At 54.7% G+C, this 18,367-nt stretch overlaps 8 protein-coding genes across 8 annotated transcripts; 3 read left to right on the forward strand and 5 right to left on the reverse strand.

Moving 5' to 3' along the window:
• Positions 1-22: 22 nt before the first annotated feature.
• Positions 23-1,563, reverse strand: WHR41_01018 (uncharacterized protein). Its single transcript, XM_069369624.1, has 4 exons — positions 1,360-1,563; positions 1,245-1,285; positions 608-1,191; positions 23-541 (listed from the first exon to the last, which is right to left on the reverse strand). Exons 1-4 carry the CDS (start codon positions 1,366-1,368, stop codon positions 441-443), a joined length of 735 nt encoding a protein of 244 aa, XP_069233182.1. The 5' UTR covers positions 1,369-1,563; the 3' UTR covers positions 23-440.
• A 526-nt stretch (positions 1,564-2,089) lies between these two features.
• Positions 2,090-3,269, reverse strand: WHR41_01019 (uncharacterized protein). Its single transcript, XM_069369625.1, has 2 exons — positions 2,643-3,269; positions 2,090-2,587 (listed from the first exon to the last, which is right to left on the reverse strand). The coding sequence occupies exons 1-2, from the start codon at positions 3,136-3,138 to the stop codon at positions 2,385-2,387; spliced, it is 699 nt and encodes a 232-aa protein (XP_069233183.1). The 5' UTR covers positions 3,139-3,269; the 3' UTR covers positions 2,090-2,384.
• Positions 3,270-3,537: 268 nt separating this feature from the next.
• Positions 3,538-4,065, forward strand: WHR41_01020 (uncharacterized protein; the record flags this gene model as incomplete). The annotated part of the gene is made up of 1 exon (XM_069369626.1): positions 3,538-4,065. One exon carries the CDS (start codon positions 3,538-3,540, stop codon positions 4,063-4,065), a length of 528 nt encoding a protein of 175 aa, XP_069233399.1.
• A 1,012-nt stretch (positions 4,066-5,077) lies between these two features.
• On the forward strand, positions 5,078-8,027 carry WHR41_01021 (uncharacterized protein). Its single transcript, XM_069369627.1, has 7 exons — positions 5,078-6,055; positions 6,111-6,159; positions 6,215-6,286; positions 6,348-6,392; positions 6,447-6,599; positions 6,661-7,434; positions 7,486-8,027. The coding sequence occupies exons 1-6, from the start codon at positions 5,220-5,222 to the stop codon at positions 6,745-6,747; spliced, it is 1,242 nt and encodes a 413-aa protein (XP_069233398.1). The 5' UTR covers positions 5,078-5,219; the 3' UTR covers positions 6,748-7,434; positions 7,486-8,027.
• WHR41_01022 (uncharacterized protein) lies at positions 6,650-8,010 on the reverse strand. The gene is made up of 2 exons (XM_069369628.1): positions 7,488-8,010; positions 6,650-7,429 (listed from the first exon to the last, which is right to left on the reverse strand). The coding sequence occupies exons 1-2, from the start codon at positions 7,611-7,613 to the stop codon at positions 6,881-6,883; spliced, it is 675 nt and encodes a 224-aa protein (XP_069233397.1). The 5' UTR covers positions 7,614-8,010; the 3' UTR covers positions 6,650-6,880.
• Positions 8,028-9,182: 1,155 nt separating the features above from the next.
• Positions 9,183-12,615, forward strand: cdc48 (Cell division control protein 48). Its single transcript, XM_069369629.1, has 3 exons — positions 9,183-9,510; positions 9,621-12,001; positions 12,057-12,615. Exons 1-3 carry the CDS (start codon positions 9,458-9,460, stop codon positions 12,083-12,085), a joined length of 2,463 nt encoding a protein of 820 aa, XP_069233396.1. The 5' UTR covers positions 9,183-9,457; the 3' UTR covers positions 12,086-12,615.
• Positions 12,616-12,791: 176 nt separating this feature from the next.
• Positions 12,792-13,893, reverse strand: WHR41_01024 (uncharacterized protein; the record flags this gene model as incomplete). Its single annotated transcript, XM_069369630.1, has 3 exons — positions 13,690-13,893; positions 13,159-13,619; positions 12,792-13,098 (listed from the first exon to the last, which is right to left on the reverse strand). The coding sequence occupies exons 1-3, from the start codon at positions 13,771-13,773 to the stop codon at positions 12,792-12,794; spliced, it is 852 nt and encodes a 283-aa protein (XP_069233395.1). The 5' UTR covers positions 13,774-13,893.
• Positions 13,894-14,311: 418 nt separating this feature from the next.
• Positions 14,312-15,202, reverse strand: WHR41_01025 (uncharacterized protein). Its single transcript, XM_069369631.1, has 3 exons — positions 14,954-15,202; positions 14,770-14,894; positions 14,312-14,709 (listed from the first exon to the last, which is right to left on the reverse strand). Exons 1-3 carry the CDS (start codon positions 14,965-14,967, stop codon positions 14,552-14,554), a joined length of 297 nt encoding a protein of 98 aa, XP_069233394.1. The 5' UTR covers positions 14,968-15,202; the 3' UTR covers positions 14,312-14,551.
• Positions 15,203-18,367: the final 3,165 nt, after the last annotated feature.

Consider the following 18,367-nt stretch of genomic DNA (forward strand, 5'->3'; position numbering starts at 1 on the left):
GACCAGAAAGCAGCGGAAGAGGTAACGAACCACTAGCACTTTATTTAAAACAGTAACGTTAGATACTCAACTCTTAGGCCTTGAAGAAGTATCTGCCGGAGGTTTTGCAGTCGCCGCATTTCTGGCGCACAAGAAAAAGCAAAGGTATTGATCACCCTCTGAAATAGACGCCGCAAACACCTGCGCTCCGTTCCTTCCGAAATGGGCACCCTTTCTCCGAAAATTCAAAAGCATCCGTTGTCTTCAATCGACATGATGGTATGCAAAATCAGTTACGTGCCTTGCCGCTTTCGCGTTCGCTGAGAAACTGGCAGCCATTGAGCCATAGTTCAGCCTCCAAGCCGTTGAGACTGGGCGAAGTAAAGCTAGGGGCAAACGCAATGACAATAAGCGCAGACACCACGAATAAGGTGATTGGCCGCTTACATGAGGCCGACGCTCTACGAGATGGCGCTCATGTCGACACGGCTGGAAGTGAAATCCCAGAGCATCTTGATCAATGGGTCGGGCAGAGTGTAAAGGTCCACGTGAAACTCGCCGTCTGTAGGGAAAATGTCAGTCAGAGTTACGCGTCTTTCGCCAGACCATCAGATGAGGGCAAACTCACTGTCGACGTCATTCTTAGTGTACGTCTCGTCGCTCTTGTTGTCGTGAACCATCTGCACAACCTGCAGGAGATCCTCCTCGCCGAGCTGCGGCAGCGCCTCGGCCAGCTTCTCCATATCCACATTGCGGTTTGCACTCTTGCGCACCTTCTTCTCCTTCGCCTGACCGGCAGCCGGAGTGCTAGCGACGCCGTTGGACTTGGCCTCGTCGCCAACGCTGCCGCTCTCTCTCAGCGCATCGAGCAGCGGGCCCTTGGGATTCCTGAATGTGACATTGTGCGTGCTCTCATAGCGCTCTTGCTGGAAGTTGAGGTCGTGGGCGAGGACCTGGTCGCCGGACTTGGGTGCGCCGACGGGCGTGAGGGAGATTTGCATGTCGAACTCGCCCCATCCCTTCTCGTTAATGGTGAAAGGCGGGCGGCGGAAGGTCTGGCGCATGCGCTTGGGACCGAAGGAGTCGTGGAGGATGTAGGTGGCTTTCTCGAAACAGTTCGCGGGCAGCTCCTCGCCTTCGGGGCTGAGCAGGAAGATGCTAATGTTCCAGCCGCGCAGAGGGAAGCCGCCATTCTCTTCGTTTGCTTCCTCGCTGTATGCCTTGTTAGCGGTGCGAGGCTGTGAATGGGCGCGATTGGGACGTACATGACGCGCTGCTCTGTGATGAGCTTGACGGTTCTCTTGACCTGTGTCTGTTTGTTAGCAGCTGTCCCTGCTATGTCGCACGTATTGGTATGGTAATGCAAGCACTAGCACGTACGTCAGGCATGGTGGTTGGAGGACGCGCCGACTATGGCGCGGCGCAAACGGTTGTCTGAAGTAAAGCAACGGCGGGTATGCTAATTGAGGCAGTCGATATAGTCGCGCAGATGTGGCGCGTCGAGTAATGAACAGTTTTGGCAAGGATGCAGAGTGATGCGGTGGCTGAAGTTCTCGCGCGCGTGAAGCCCGCCGTGGAAGTGGAAGTGGAAGTGAGCTTTGTCGCGCGTGTGGGGTTGTCGCGGCTTGCTGGCTGCAGGACGGCCATGGTGAAGTAGGGACAATAAAAAGATGCACTAGAAGCAAGATACAGGACCAATGTTTGACTGTGCCTCGGATGAAGAATGACTAGCTTCTCTGATTTCTCCCATTTTGTCAAGAAAGATCGTTTATAGAGAATTATCTAGCTTATTGTCGTCGACTTTAGGTGACAGCAAGATCTTCAGTCATATTCAACAGTGGCAGAACGGTATGCATGGCACTGTCACATGTGCACACCAAGAGATGGTCTTGCTAACAGTAACGTGCCTCTCTATGTTCAGTGAGTGACGACTGGCGACTGTATGAAAATGGCTGTTCGTATCTATCCCACGTTTCTAAGTGAACTGACTTCACTCGCATAATGTAAAGTTCATTTTGCATACGTAGCTCCGGAGACTCGACTTCATTTCGTAAAGTCGAATAACAGGAGAAGTGGTCGTGAAGTTGAAAACAGCTTTCGTTCCTACATAATATATTTCACGCCGTGCCATGCATTCATCCGCGAGCGTCCCGTGGAACGCCAGGCGTGCAATGCTGATCATTGCGGCGTATGTGATGGTGTGACTTTAGGGGTATGTTGTGATGCAGTGCGGAACGCCCAAATTTGCTGTCAGGGGTGTTTTGTGTAGGGAAGCAACACTGGCGGTGAGGAGTTTCCCATCCTCTCATGTTGTATGGAGTTGAGCCATGAAGTAGCGTGTCTCGTTAAACATCATGGTACCCCAGCCGAGTGTCGGAACGTCATCAAGGTAGATCGGTGCTCGCTTAAGACTCCTTGGCGAAGAGGGCCTCGTTCTCCTGCTGGGCCTTGATGAAGGCCTCCTTGAAGAGGTTGGCGTTCTCGGAGTTGCCGAAACGGATGGCAAGAGTGGCGGCCTCGGGCTCGCCCTCAGAGACATCGGCGGCGGCGTTCCAGACCCAGCTGCGGTCGCTGCCAACATTGGGAGAGAGCTTCATGTCGGGAACGACTGCAAAAACGTTAGCACGACTGCAACCTACTAGACTCAAACGACCCAAACTTACTGTAGTGGTTGGCGCAGACCTTGAGGGTCTGGTCTCTCCTCATGACCAGACGAGTCTTGCCATTCTCCTTGTGCTTCAGAAGTCTGACGTCGCCAGTGCCCCTCTCCTTCCACTCCCTGCTCTCACGGTCGAACTTAAAAAGCTTGGCCCTCATCTTGAAGGTCTGCTCCTCGGCCTCCTCGTTGGTCTTGGTCTCGACCTTCTCGGTAAGGCGAATGACAGGCTCGAAGTGAACATCAGCCTCCTCCTCATCGGCCTTGTCATCGTCGTTCTCGGCGGCCTTCTCCTTCTGCGCCTTCGCGGAGCCAGAGCGGTCATTCTCCTCATCATCGTCCTCCTTCTTAGCCTCCTTCTTAGCACCGCCGCCGAACATGGAGAAGACGTTCTCCTTAGCAGCAGTGGCGGTCTCGGCAGCGGCCTCGGTGACGGTCTTCTTCTCCTCAGCCGGGGTGGCCTCAACGGCGGGGTTCTCGGTGTTCTTGACTTCCTCAGCCATTTTGAAAAGAGTCTCGAAGATGCGATTTGTTGGTGGTAGGATAGGTTGTAGAAGCTGGTGGTAGCCTTGGTAAGGTTTGCAGTTATCTCTCGTGGAGGGGTAGTCAGAGTCCTGCAGAAAGATGTGACGGTCGAAAACAAACGGGCAAGGTTTAGGCGGGGCCAGCCAAAGGGGTTCGCGCATGGACCCCCAATTCTGTGCGTCACGCCAAAATTCGCCGCCCAACTGAAGCTGGAGCTTTCTCTCACCCACATTCACTGCTGTATGGCAGTGAGACGGCCGTGACCCTGTTCACTTATTCGTTTCACCTTAGATGCATCCCCGCAGCTGAGTTGTTCTATGCGGGTTGTGCTTGACGAGCGTGCGTGAACACCGCACCGAGGTGCAAACTCGAGCAGCATGTCCGGCAAGATCAAGTCAAAGGACCTGCAGTATGACTCCACTCTACCACCTTTCTTGCAGCGTATGCGAGCGCAGAACTCGGGCTACGGAGACGACAGAGATCCGGACCGTCATGAACGACCGCTGGCTCGGCCAAAGAAAGCTAAGAATCCAGATGATGACGACGGGCCTACCGTGGTAGATGAATCCGGCGAAACGATTTCCAAAGATGAGTACGAGAAACAACTAAAAGGCAAAGAGGAAGGTGAGGAAGATGGCGGAAACGTCACGGGAGAGCTGAAAGGGGACGGCAAACCCGAGGCCTCTGGGGCTTTGCCTCCCGATGGCGGACCGCGGGTCGAGCAAAAAGTCACTGATGGCGCTGCAACAAAGAAGAGGAAGGTTGGCAAGGTCGTTGGCGACGATGCTGAAGAAGAGAGCAAAGGCGATGCCGTTGGAAAGAGCGCTGTCGAGAAGGCATCGAAAAAGGCAAAGAAGAAGGCTAAGCCCATCAAGCTCGCATTTGAAGACGACGAGGGCACTTGATGTGACCATTTAGCTTCTTGCTTTTCCGTTTTGGAGACTGGCACTGCCTCTGCCAGCAAAAGAACGGTTGGCGGACATACAACCGGCCCATCGTTAGCGGCGGACAAGCACTCGAGAACTTACACCAAAGGTACGTCTGATTTGATTTGATTCGATTTCTTTCCCTTATGTGATGATTCTCAAAATATTGGAGCTGTCCTATCTCCCATTGTGGATTGAGGAAGAACCTATTATACGCAAAACATCTGAAAAACCCTCAAGAACAATGCATGATCTAGTTCAAACGATCAATTTTGTCCAGTCACTAACTTTGTGACAGCTTTTCGACACAAGTCGTCCGCCTCGATCGTTTAATCAGCACGTCGAGACTGCTGAAGCCATCTCTACTCCACTCGGCATGTTGAAATGGCCAGCTGCAATTATCAGGACCTCGAATAGAGTTCCAGTGGTACTGCGTCAATGTTGCAATGTCTGTCGAGTATAAGAGCATGCGGCAGAGCAGTGCGTCTGCAAGTTGCTCCAGGCATTTCCCATGCAATTATAGATCCGAGACCCGGATCAGATATCCACATTCTAGGATACAAGTATTTCACGCATCTGTCGGTCTAGAATGCTCCGTCTTTTATCTAGTCTGTACGTGCTCACACTTTGAAGACTGAGGCTTTCTGATTACAGTGCTTCACTTGCGGTATCTGCATTCGGTGAAATTCCGCTGAAGGATACAGATGAAGTACATATGAGCTTTGTAATGACTACCTTCTGTACCATAGAGATGATTGGTAATCGTGTCAACGCACTAGGAGTTATGGCATGAATCGCTACAACCACCTGAATGATTTCCAAGACCCCGCGTGATGATGTCTGGACTCCGAGCGACGTCATGCTTAGGCCGTCGGGCAGACACCGCATGCTGTATCCGGATGGTTGCATAAAATCACTTGGCCGGCGATGAGCCGTACTCGCTTAACCCCGATAGATTGTCCAGTGCTTTTGTAGATTGAGCCGGATTCAGAGTGCACGAGGTGGAGGTGGGGCCACTCTAGTTCAGCTTCTATATATTACACCTCAATCATCTCTTCCAAACAACATCATCAGCACTTCACATCACTGTGGGATTCAATACCAATTTACCATTGATCGAAAACATTGCAACCATGGCGGAGTATTCCACTATACCTGCTGGCGCTACGCTCAACCCCAAGCCGTACAAGGCCCATGTTGCGGACGAGAGGCTCCAACTTCTGAAGGACCTCGTCAAGATCTCACCCATCGCAGCTCCTACATTTGAGAACACCAGCACTGGCCGTCATTTTGGCATGGAGCGTGAATGGCTGGCCAATGCTAAGCACGAATGGTCTACTACCTTTGACTGGCGCAAGCAGGAGGACCGTATCAACGCCGTCCCAAATTTCATAGTCCCGATCAAAGACGACCAGGGTGTCGAAATCGACATCCATTTCCTTGCTCTGTTCTCCAAGAAAAAGGACGCCGTCCCCATTGCATTCTACCACGGCTGGCCAGGCAGCATCCTGGAGTTCCTCGGCGTGCTCGACTTGCTCAAGAAGAAATACCCATCTGCCGAAGATCTGCCCTACCATGTCATTGTGCCCTCCCTTCCCGGCTACGCATTCTCCTCCGGACCACCGCTCGATCGTGACTACACCATGGATCAAGCTGCGACCTGTCTCGACAAGCTCATGCGCGGCCTAGGCTTCAACAAGTACCTTGCGCAAGGCGGTGACCTTGGCTCCTTCATCAGCAGACTCCAGGCCGCGATGTCCGACGCGTGCGTTGGCATGCACCTCAACATGGTCGCCATGGGTCCGCCGGACAACAAAGATGAGCTGCCGATGGATGAGCTCGAGATGAAGTCTCTGGCTCGCGGTGGGGAGTTCGTGAGCCATGGAGCTGCATATGCCCTTGAGCATGGCACGAGGACGGCTACGATTGGATTGGCTCTTGCTTCCAGCCCCATTGCTATGCTGAGCTGGTCAGTTCACAGTCGAAATACACTAGAAGAGCTCGTATGTCTGACCAGTACACAGGATCGGCGAGAAGTTTCTCGAATGGACTGATGAGGATCCCCCTCTGGAAGTATGCCTCGATCCGACCACGTGCATCCGGATGATTAGTCGCTGACAGCGCAAAGGAAATTCTCGCAAGCGTATCGCTGTACTACTTGACGGACACCTTCCCTCGCTGCATCTACCCGTACAGGGGTGTAAGTCTACATTGGCATAATCGATGTTCCTCCTTGCGCAATGCACTGACGCCCACAGCAGCAAGGCAGCAGCAAAGAGTCGCCTCGCCGTTGCGACATCAAGCTTGTAAGTTGCGATCCTGAATTTCTAATAGTACTTGCGCTCGCTCACTATTACCAGTTCGCGAGCGAAAGGCCTCCTCCACCGTATATCGACAAGCCTCTTGGCTACTCGTTCTTCCCGAAAGAGCTGTTCCCGGTCCCTGGCAGCTGGGCTGGATGTTTGGCCAACTTGGTTCACTACAAGCGCCACGATGGAGGCGGTCACTTTGCCGTAAGTGTGAAAGGAACTGGGGTTGGCAATGTAGTAGAGGCATAACTAACAGAGCTTGCAGGCCATGGAGAAGCCGAAAGAGCTGCTCAAGGACGTGGAGGCTTGGATCCCGAAGGCATGGGCTGTCGGCGGCGGAGCCAAGCTCTGATTTTACGACAATGTGGTGCGTCAGGCTCCAATGTCCTAGGAACGGGTTGAGGGAGAAAAGTACGAATAACGGCCGAAGTAGAAAGCAATCAAATACACAGATTGTGCTCGAGACATTTGGCTCGGAAGCCCACTCACCATTCGATCGTCTCGGGATCGATGTACCTCCCGTCGCCGAATATCGGCGGACCGCTCCAATCGTCCCTACCATCCATCCACTGATCCGACGATTCTGATCCCGCTTGCATTTCGCCCTCATTCCCGTTCCGCAAATCAAACACATGCATGTTGTTGAGTCCTTGCCCGCGCCTTTCCGACATAAAATCTCCCGGTTCCCGCCCTGCCACCGAACCTCTCCGGACAACTTTCCCCACGAACACCTGAGCCATGACTCGTCTCGGCTCAAGACGCCATTCCCTCTTGACAGATCCACTGTTGGCATTGACCGGGACCTTCACCTCGATGACGACGTTTCTACACGTGCGCTTGGCAAAAGGACGGTAGTGATTCTTGATCAATTTGCGTGCATCACGACCGGTGCCGAAGAACAGTAGACCGGTGACCGTGCTTGGCACCGACATAGGCAGTAGACAAGCGACGTGCGGCGGGTCTGCGGGAGTAACAATGGTGAAAGAAGGCAGCCGGGCGGGCGTGAGACGATCGAGGATGTCGAGGGGAGAGTCCTATGGTACGTTAGTCCATGTCATCCAATCATAAATTAAGATATTGAGGGAGCTAGACCTTTCCCAGAAGACTGGCCAGCGAGCCAGGTAGCATTAGTGTATCGTGGAGGAAAACGGGCGTGTAAATGGCTGGGTCCAGACCTCCTCCTGGTAGTAGTCTGTCGTGGGGGATTCGGTTCGCCATTGCTCGTTGGTGAGAATGGGTGACGTATCCTATCGAAGAAGTGGGAAGGGGGAGCAGACCGTCAGGGCTACGAACGCTGGGAGGGCGATCGACTCTGCTGCTGCTGCTGCTGTCGGATAAATCGCTGTTAGTGCTGCTGTTGCTAATGATTGAGCCGGAGGTGTCGAGAGAGTCTGAAAGGCATGCAGTCGGTGACTGAGATTCCTGATTGTGGATCTGGGCGTCGCCTTCGTGTTCGTGCTGGATAGACTCTGCTGCGACTGCGACCGCTAGAGGGCTCGTACAAATATTGCACTCAGGAATGCTTGTTGGCGTGTATTCAGCTGCTCCTCGGGAGTGCTCCGTTTCGTGACAAGGTCTAGGAATGACTTCCCAGCTGGGTGGTTTAGCTTCAATGGCAGGTCGTGACCTGCCAATGAGGAGTGAGTTCGTCATGGGAGACTCTCCGGTAATTAAGTGATGCTACTTGGTGGCGGTAGTGACAGGGGGGGAGGAACGGCGGTAGGCGGTGAAATACATACTCCCAAACACCAGCCAACGCACAGGCGCACGAGATCAGTGACCTCGCTTTTATAAAGGCTCATAAACCATGTGCAAGACGGTACCCGACACGTCAGTGGTCATTTTGATTGTTCTCAATGGTCGACGTGCTGAAGATCAGGGCAGAGCGTCGGGTGTAGTAGCACACTAATATCTTATCAGGCGAGATTCTGAACGCGCCATGCTCTACGGGCTTGGACTAGATTTAAAGATGAGGAACATGAGGATCCGGAGATACTGTAACATGAAGGCAAAGGCTAACACACTGTTGGAATCGCGCTGCTCTACAAGCGACGCGTTCTCGCCGGTAGCACAGTATACTGTGGCTTGACGGTATATGGAAGCAGCGTTTCGTCCAGAAGGGAATGCGATTAGAGTCATCGTCAACCAGCGGTTGCAACATCGGGTCGTCATGTCTGCAACGCTTATCTTCAAACCTTCGACGCAATCTCTGTGAGACATCCGCAGAGATTCTGATACCCGATCACGCAATTTCGAGACATCCTGTGCATCTAGGCCATCTGCTGCACCATGAACGTGAAGTCGTTGCCCAGCCTGGTGCCACGTTCCGAATAGGTGACAAGACATGTGCACCTCCGATCGAGGTGCATAGGGCTATGCAGGGGCGTTCAAATCCAGAACATCTGCAGTAAACCAGCCTGAGCAAGGCATATATTCCAAGTCCCGGGAGATGCCTACGTCGTGCTACCGAAGGAGGTGATAGAAGTGGCGGTGAAGCAATAGGCACATCACCCAACTCCACGCCTTTCGCCCTGGCGCATGGTGGCGTTTCACTCAGGTACAGTCAGGTTGCCACTGGAATCGGCGGCGGACCAAAGCCGACGCGGCGACACGTGAGAGCGCGAGCAGCAGTGAAGTGAAGGCCAGGCAGCCGTCAGACGCGCGCTCTCGCCAGACGTGGCTTATTGATTAGATATTGATTAAGCTTCCCGGACCTTCCACCGCTTTCCACTCGACTGTGCCCGTCACTCTTGTCGCGAGATAGCAGCGAGTGAGCGTCGGCGCCTCAGGCCGACGTGGCCCAAGCACGGATGCAGTGACGCCAACCGACCTCCAAAGCTGTTCATCACCACTTGCGTTCGCTGCACGTAGCTTCACCATCCACAACCACCACACTACTCCTCCCCACAACACTTTCCTTCCCCATCAACATCAAGGTCGCCCACCTGCACCTTGATCCACCACTCACTCGCCGGCAAACTCTACCGCCGCGCACCTTCCGCCCGTAGTCACGGCAAACAAGCATACATCGTAACAACACCACCCATCGCAAGTCGCCCATCATGTCCGCCGAGCCGGACCACAGCCAGTCGAAGAAGAAGGTCAACTTGAGCCAGTGAGTACATTCTCCATCGTCTGCAGCGCGCTCGCGATGGCCAGCGCTATCGTGACATCAGCGCCGGCGGCGTACATTGTGCCACCCGCAGAGCTAACACAGTCTTCCAGTGACCCGAGCGGCAAAGAGCAGCAGGATGACCAGGTGGCAACCGCCATCCTCAAGAAGAAGAAGAAGCCCAACAGCCTGATCGTCACCGACGCCACCACCGATGACAACTCCATCCTTGCGCTCTCGAACAACACCATGGAGACGCTCCAGCTGTTCCGTGGCGACACTGTCCTTGTCAAGGGCAAGAAGAGAAAGGATACTGTTCTCATCGTTCTCGCCGACGATGACCTTGACGACGGCTCTGTGCGCATGAACCGCGTCGTCAGGCACAACCTCCGCGTGAAGCTCGGTGACGTCGTCACTGTCAACCCTTGCCCTGACATCAAGTACGCCAAGCGTGTTGCTGTCCTTCCTATGGCCGACACTATCGAGGGCCTCACTGGCTCGCTCTTCGACGTTTTCCTTGCGCCCTACTTCCGCGAAGCCTACAGGCCCCTCAGGCAAGGCGATCTCTTCACATGCAGAGCCGCCATGAGGACGGTAGAATTCAAGGTGGTCGAAGTTGACCCGCCGGAGTACGGTATCGTCGCGCAGGACACAGTGATTCACTGCGAGGGCGAGCCCATTCAGCGCGAGGATGAGGAGGGTAACCTGAATGAGGTTGGATACGACGACATTGGTGGCTGCAGGAAGCAGATGGCCCAGGTTCGTGAGCTTGTTGAGCTGCCGCTCAGGCATCCCCAGCTCTTCAAGTCTATCGGTATCAAGCCTCCGCGTGGTATCCTCATGTACGGTCCTCCGGGTACTGGTAAGACTCTCATGGCACGCGCTGTTGCCAACGAGACTGGCGCATTCTTCTTCCTCATCAACGGTCCCGAGATCATGTCGAAGATGGCCGGTGAGTCCGAGTCGAACTTGCGCAAGGCTTTCGAGGAGGCCGAGAAGAACAGCCCTGCGATCATCTTCATCGACGAAATCGACTCGATCGCGCCCAAGCGTGACAAGACCAACGGTGAGGTCGAGAGGCGTGTCGTCTCCCAGCTTCTCACCCTCATGGACGGTATGAAGGCTCGCTCCAACGTCGTTGTCATGGCCGCCACCAACCGCCCCAACTCGATCGACCCTGCCCTCCGTCGTTATGGCCGTTTTGACCGCGAGGTCGACATCGGTATTCCTGACCCCACTGGCCGTCTTGAGGTCCTCCAGATTCACACCAAGAACATGAAGCTCGGCGATGATGTCGATCTCGAGTCTATCGCTGCTGAGACTCACGGTTACGTCGGATCTGACATTGCTTCGCTCTGCTCTGAGGCCGCCATGCAGCAGATCCGTGAGAAGATGGATCTGATCGATCTGGACGAGGACACCATTGACGCTGAGGTGCTCGACAGCCTGGGCGTTACCCAGGAGAACTTCCAATTCGCTCTTGGTGTCAGCAACCCGTCTGCGCTCCGCGAGGTCGCCGTTGTCGAGGTTCCCAATGTCAGGTGGGAGGACATTGGTGGTCTCGAGGAGGTCAAGAGGGAGCTCATCGAGAGCGTACAATACCCTGTCGACCACCCCGAGAAGTTCCTCAAGTTTGGCATGTCTCCTTCCAAGGGTGTGCTTTTCTATGGTCCTCCTGGTACTGGTAAGACGCTTCTCGCCAAGGCTGTTGCCAACGAGTGCGCGGCCAACTTCATCTCCGTCAAGGGCCCCGAGCTGCTTTCCATGTGGTTCGGTGAGTCTGAGAGCAACATCCGTGACATCTTCGACAAGGCCCGCGCCGCGGCACCTTGCGTTGTCTTCCTCGATGAGCTGGACTCTATCGCCAAGTCTCGTGGCGGCTCTCAGGGCGATGCTGGCGGTGCTTCCGACCGTGTCGTCAACCAGCTTCTGACTGAGATGGACGGCATGACCAGCAAGAAGAACGTTTTCGTCATCGGTGCCACCAACAGGCCTGAGCAGCTCGACAACGCTCTGTGCCGTCCCGGTCGTCTTGACACCCTCGTCTACGTTCCTCTGCCCGACCAGGAGGGCCGTGAGAGCATTCTCAAGGCACAGCTGCGCAAGACTCCTGTCGCTGCAGACATCGACCTTTCTTTCATGGCCTCCAAGACCCACGGCTTCTCCGGTGCCGATCTTGGCTTCATCACCCAGCGCGCGGTCAAGCTTGCCATCAAGCAATCTATTGACCTCGCCATCGAGAGGCAGAAGGCTCGTGAGGCCGAGGGCGACACCGCCATGGACGAGGACGTTGAGGAGGAGGACCCCGTGCCCGAGCTCACCAAGGCCCACTTTGAGGAGGCCATGAGCATGGCCCGTCGCTCCGTCACCGACACGGAGATTAGGCGCTACGAGGCCTTCGCCCAGAGCATGAAGAGCTCTGGCGGTGGCAGCGCCTTCTTCCGCTTCCCTGAGGCTGGTGCCGACGGTAACGCCGGCCAGCAGCAGCAGAATGGTATGTCTTCCTGAACCCAATATGAAGCGTAATTAACAACTAACAAAAATCACAGGCGCCGGTGAGGAGGACCTCTACGACTAGAATCGTGCACGAACGCCACGACATGACCTAATCCGCCGCTGAGCCCCTTTGGGGTTAATGATCGGAAATCGGAAGAAACACAAATGCATTCAAGCGCGTCTTCGGACTGGGAGTGCGAGATGGGGATAGATTGTTTCAACTAGGCTACTTTTCCTTTTAACCACTTTATGAGGGCTCCAGCCCGCCTGGCTTTCTCGCTTTCCTGCGAAGGATCGAGGGCTGCCGGGAGCGTTATATAGGAGTTCCGTGTGACACTACATGTTGCGCGCGAGCCTTGATTGAATCGGTCTGAGATTATCTTGCTTTATACCTCGTCTCGGCTCGAATTCGTTCCAGTTTAGTCAGAGGCCTTGCCAGCCAGGGTTGCCTTTCACTTGCAAAGTCAAATGCACTCCAAATGCCTAGCTCATAAGCGTTGTATTGTTCCGCATCCTCCGCGTGAGGATCGTCATAATCGGACACGAGATCTGGGTACAGGTTTGTAGAAAGAAAAACAGATGAAAAGGTCATGCATTGGCTTTTACTCCATATTTTCATGCTCTTTATTCTTACAGAGTCCAGTCGCTCGTGAGCTTCCCAATAAATGCTCGGTGCCACCCACGGCAAATCAACACTGCACATCCATGCTCTCACACAATCCTCCACACGCTCTTCACCTCCACATGTGCAAAAATCCCTTTCCTCCATAAGTTTGGCCCCACGTCCTCTACGCCTGCCTGCTCTTCGTCCTCCCGCTGCCAACCCTCTTCGCCTCGGGGCGCTGCAGGTGGCCGGCGGGGATCCAGCTCTGGTCGTAGGTCTTGGCGCCGGAGGTGACGGCCGGGCCGTCGGCGCCGACGACGGACACCTGGTCGGCCGGGTCGACCTTCTTGGTCTGGCCGGAGGAGCGCTGCGCGCGCTCGCCGCCCTTGCCGCCGCGGCGCTTCTGCGGGAAGAGCGTCGTGATCCAGGTGGTGTAGATGAAGTAGCAGGTGCCGCCGAACGCGGCGGCGAGGAAGAGGTAGAGGAAGATGCTGTTGTTGTCACGTCAGAAAGGTTCTCGCTTTGCAGCACGCATTGGACACAAAACTCACATCTGCGGGTCGAAGAAGCTGATGGGCGCCTCGACGATGCTGACGGTCTCGTTGTAGACCTGCTGGGTGTAGATCTGGCCGGCGGAGCTCTGGAGGACGGCGGCGAGGTTGAGGCGCAGGTCCTGCGGGTGCATCTCGGTTGCGAAGGAGTAGGTGAGGCTCTCGCGCTCGCCGGCGGGGATGGAGACGCCGTAGCGCTGCGCGGTCAGGTTGCGCAGGATGACGGGCACCTCGGGCGCGCCGGGCACGTCGACCGGCGTCGTCAGCGAGCCGCCCACGATCAGCACCTGCACCGCCTCGGGCTCCTGGTTGTGCACGTCGAGCACCGCGCGCGTCGGGTGCCCGTTGACCAGCTTCACGCCGAAGATCTCGGACTGCGGGAAGGAGGTCGAGATATCGACGTGCAGGTTGGGCGTCTGCTGCTGGGCCGGCTGCTCGACATCGTCCTTGATCTCTTCGACCTGAAAGTAGGCGGGTGAGTAACGGAATAGCTGGAGAGGGTGTGGATGGGATTTTTGTAGCATGACATACCTCGATCCCATCGGGGATCTGAGCAACGGCGCCAAGGGCGTGGAAGGCCGCGAGAGCGAGCGAGGTGAGCTTGAGAGAGACCATTGTGCTATGCTTGCTCGTGTGCTGGGAGTGCTCGACGAGGTGGTGCAATAGTGGTGGAAGATATGACTTCAAGTTGTCGCACGCCAATGCCCGCAAGCTGTCCTTCGCACGAGTCAGGCCGGTCTCCACAGCTTTCCCCAGCCTCGGCGCCGTCAGTGTGCAGAACAGCCTGGAACAGGCCAGATGCGATGCTCGCTTCTAGCGCTCGTGTCCTTGGATAAACGCTGCAATACGTGTTCAAAATATCTCGACAAGTGGATGTGCTCGGGCGGATGATATCGTGTGAAAGCAGCTCCAGGAGACGGCTCCGCTATCGACACGACAATCGACTAGCCCCACGTACTCCCCTGGCCTCATCAAGATGCGGCGAACCAAGCAGTCACCCACAGATATGGGTACATCATGATGCACGATAGAGGGGTTCTTACGAGCGTAACGGACATGCTGGCCGAGATCCAACGGGCCGGGAGGAGTCATCAATTCATCACTCTGGAAGCTGGTAAAATAATAGATCGCCATGAACAGGTTGAGATCGAAGTGTTTGTTCACGAGAACTTGATTTGGTATCATAAAGTGATTAACTTAGGTCAAAGTATCATCATACAATCATGAAAATTTCCACCGCCATCCCAGGACCCATCAATCCGTTCGACTGAGAGTTCAAGAAACTCAGGTGGGTATCCAGTCTTAGCCAAAGCGAAGCTCTCCCAGGAGAGAGCTATGCATGTCGAGTTGGGTTGTGGTGGGAGTGCGCCGGATGCTCAGGCGGGAAAGAACTCTATTTCTTGCCCATGCCGAGGGCGTCCTGGGCGGACTGGGCGGCGTTGCCGAGGGTCTGCGAGGCAGAGTCGAGGACGCCCTGGCCCTGCTTGGAGGCGTCGTTGTTGGTGCCGGAGACGGCGTCAGAGGCCTTCTGGCCCATGCCCTTCTCGCCGGCTGTTCGATTGTTAGTATGTGATCTTATATTCCTAAGGAGAATGGAGTGGGTTGACGTACAAGGCTGGACGGAGCCGGCGACGTTGTCGGCGGTGTTCTTGACGGAGTCACCAGCCTGCTCAAGGCCAGACTTCTGGCTGTCGGGCTTGAGGGCCGAAGTGGCCTTGTCAGTGGTGGATTGGCGGCTGTAGCTGTGTTAGTCACGTTGATACGCGAATAGATTCAGTTGCGCGGATGCACATACAAAGTGTCAGACATGTTGTCGGTGATGTGGTTTGTTGTTGATAAGTCGAGTGATAGATGAGATGTTTGTGTTTGGTAGTTCCGAATATTGGGAGCAATGGCAGGTAGGAACACTTCTTATAGACGACCCTGAGTAAATAGAGGTCCAGAGCAGTGACGATGAGGGAGGAATGATTGACGTCAGAGGGCTTTGCAGCAGCTTGCAGGCTTGTGAACGATGGCCTGCTGCCTAAGTTGGGCCAGTCAGTGCGACCGAGTTCTCGGCCCTTAGCGGGGTAAACAAGTGGCTCGTAGCTCATTCAGACGAATCACCGGCTAAGGACCTCGCGGTCACATGCATCCCTTCAGAGGCGCCCGCGTTCGAGCCACCGCCAAACAAGATGGAGCTCTCCTGCTACTACGTAGATATGACGATGCGAAGGCACGCTGCACGCCCTGGGTCAGATCATGCTGGCGCGGCTGGGCGATCCCTTTCCGTCTGAACACGTATTGTGAACACGTATTGTAAGGCATTGGCGAGGGATGCCTCAGGAGCGGAGAGCCCTGGTTGCTTCCCTCAGTACCTGCGTTACCTAAGGGGAGCCAGCGCGATGATTGATTCGAACGGACTTGTTTCGATGGTAGGTGCTTGGCATGTTGTGGTTGGACTGGATATTCAACCGATCAAATTGGCACCTAAGTGAGATCAATCTTAGCTGGAACGTGGCATCGGACTCCGCTCCGGAAGATCGAGAGTAGGCCATCTGGCTTCCATGGAATCAGGGAATTGGCAGTCGTCCGCTGTCTAACAGCAAACAAGAGGCCGGGTTGTGCCTCGACGAAGCAATGTGGATAGCAGTGGCAGAATAAAAGCACATGATTGTTGCAAATGAAGGCGACCATTCACCCGGGTTTCAAAGATTGTCGATCTGCGGAAGGTCGACGCTTGCTCGCCCGTTGAAACAGGTTCATGCAATGCCGCCGCATGTCAGCAAAGCTGTGTCGGATACTCGAGGCGCATCTCAACGAACCCTTTGGCGACAATCAGTCATCCTCGCGCCGCAGCTCTTAGAGGCAATAGGTTGCCTTCAATAAGAATTGTCTGCCCAGATGAATGAGGTGGCTGGACGGAGTAGAGCAAGACCTTTAGCTATACTCGCAGGCCTTCACATGTCAGAATTTTAATATGACCAAAGATTTGTAATAAAATGTGAACCTGGTTAGATGTTGGCCCGACCGAGGTTTTCCACGACTTTGATCGAACGACGCAGCGCAGATCCCGTGAATCGCCCCAGGAACACCGGGTGCTGAAGTTTGGCCAGAGACAAGCCAGAGTGCGCCCAGAATTTTGGCTACCAGGCATTTGTTCAGGTTCGAGTCTCGAGAGCTCAGCTCTGGATTGAGCTCTTCCTCGGGCTTGTTGAGGTACTTTCCACAGTGAAACAACGCATTTCCACCGATTCCATATCACTGAGACTGGAGGAAAGTACTACGGATGTTACGTCCAATCTCTTGGAAAGGGATGTCTTGCAAAGGCATTCCCGCGCAGCCAGATGTAATGTAACGGTGCAAGAGGTACTCCATCAGGCCCAGGGCAGCTGCAAGGCTCCAGAAGTCCCACGGAAGTGTTCCACATGTCGGAAACACCTCGCAATTCACTGTGAGTATCGGCTCCGGCAATCACGGTGCGAATTGGAGGCTGGTGTATTGAGCAGATAAGAATCCCAACCTTAGGACCGGGAAGATTGATCATTTCGCGGAGTCGGGTACATTTCTCACATTTGCGTGTCAAGTGAGAGGATGACATGGACGAGATCAGCGGTGTACTCACTCATGACTGAGATTGACGTTTCTGAATAGGAACCTCCTCCGACCCAACAGTGTCGCATGAATGTAGTAGCGAAGAATTGAGTTGGGAATTGTCGGAGGAAGCCACCTTTCCGACAAGAAGGGCCAATAGCTTCGAGAGATAAGCAGTCCGTGGGAGAAGATCCGAGGCGCAGGCAGATCTTTAGGGTCGCTCAACGTGGCGTTGCCGTTCGTTCAAATTCATGTGTCACTGCGTGCAATGCTCTGTTCCTCTGTCATGAGCGTTCAACGCTTACTGCCGGCCGGACTCTCGTGCGTACTTTGCTCCGAGTGACGGAAGAATTCGATCGCCTCCCCGCGCCTAAGCGACGAATGAGGCATGGTTAGAATGTCATCACAATGCGAAAGCCCTACAACCCCATAGCGCCATGATCTTGTAAAGTCCAAGCGCGCACGGCGCGGCAGTTGCTCGCTTCGCGTGCGTTTCCGTGGTGGGCACAAATGGAGATGGCAATCTTTGAGCTATCGCACGACCTCGGCTCATCTTTGGCAAAATCTATCGTGGCGTAAGGCCACCTCCGTCGGAGTGCGGTCCCACCTGCCACCCGGCGCAGGGGCCACAAAGGACGGCGAAGAGGCTCGTATGTAGATCTGGATTGTAGGACGTACGTTCTGCGTTCATCCATGTCTAGTCGTCCACGATCGCATTTCTCCGCCGTCAAAACCAATGAACAGCGGCCAAAAACAATGAGGCAGCGGGGAATGCCGTGACGGCAGTCTAAGGGGAGTGAGGGTCCAAGGACAGCGATTGAACTCAATTGAGTCGGAGTCGCGTAGACGACAAACTGTGCGTATAGGAACGTTTGGGCTGAGCGATACCGGTCGACAATGACCCGTATGAGCTCTCTGCGGCGTCGCGTGTGTATGCAAGCTTGGATGAACTATTATCCTTCTGAGCGCCAGGCATTACTGTCGAACGAATACCCGAGGGTTTGACGACGGGTTCCTGAGCAGCGAGAGACATGCTGGCATCGTCCCTGTAGAAGGTCCATCGGTGTAGGAGGCACCTCCGAAATCAACGTCACTCTTTTCTTGGAAGCCTCATGATTGCAGATCGGTAGTACGTGTAGACCTTCGACAATCCGAAAGTCACAATACGAGTACATGTAAAATTGTACGAAGTCGTCGTACTGACACGGAGCCTTCGAAGCGTTGAACCGGATCGATCGCGGAGCTCCTGCCTACTCGGCTTCAAAAAGCATCTGTTGGGGCGTGGCTGTAGTCTACGGTAATGCAAATGCTATAGAGATTTCGTGCTAGCGTTCGTCTTCACGATGTTGGAACGACCAATCAGGGGCGCCGCGGCGTCACTGACGTCTGCCGCGAAAGGTAAAGTTTTGCTACCACGTTGATTATGGTTTGCGTAGCCGGGCTAAATGCGTGTCTAGCTGTTAAGCTTGACACAACATCCGATGGGACTTACGTCAGGTCAAGAAAGATCCGCAGAGCCGTACGCTTACGGACAACAGAGTTTCGAGATCATAAAATTCGCACGTGGCGAATACGCAAGAGTACACCAGTGGATACAAGGTTGCACCGACTGGCGTCTTCGCAATGGACCGAGCAA

This window comes from Cladosporium halotolerans (assembly GCF_011745625.1).
Source record: "Cladosporium halotolerans strain TM138-S3 chromosome Unknown Sca3, whole genome shotgun sequence".
Classification (NCBI taxonomy): Eukaryota; Fungi; Ascomycota; class Dothideomycetes; order Cladosporiales; family Cladosporiaceae; genus Cladosporium; species Cladosporium halotolerans.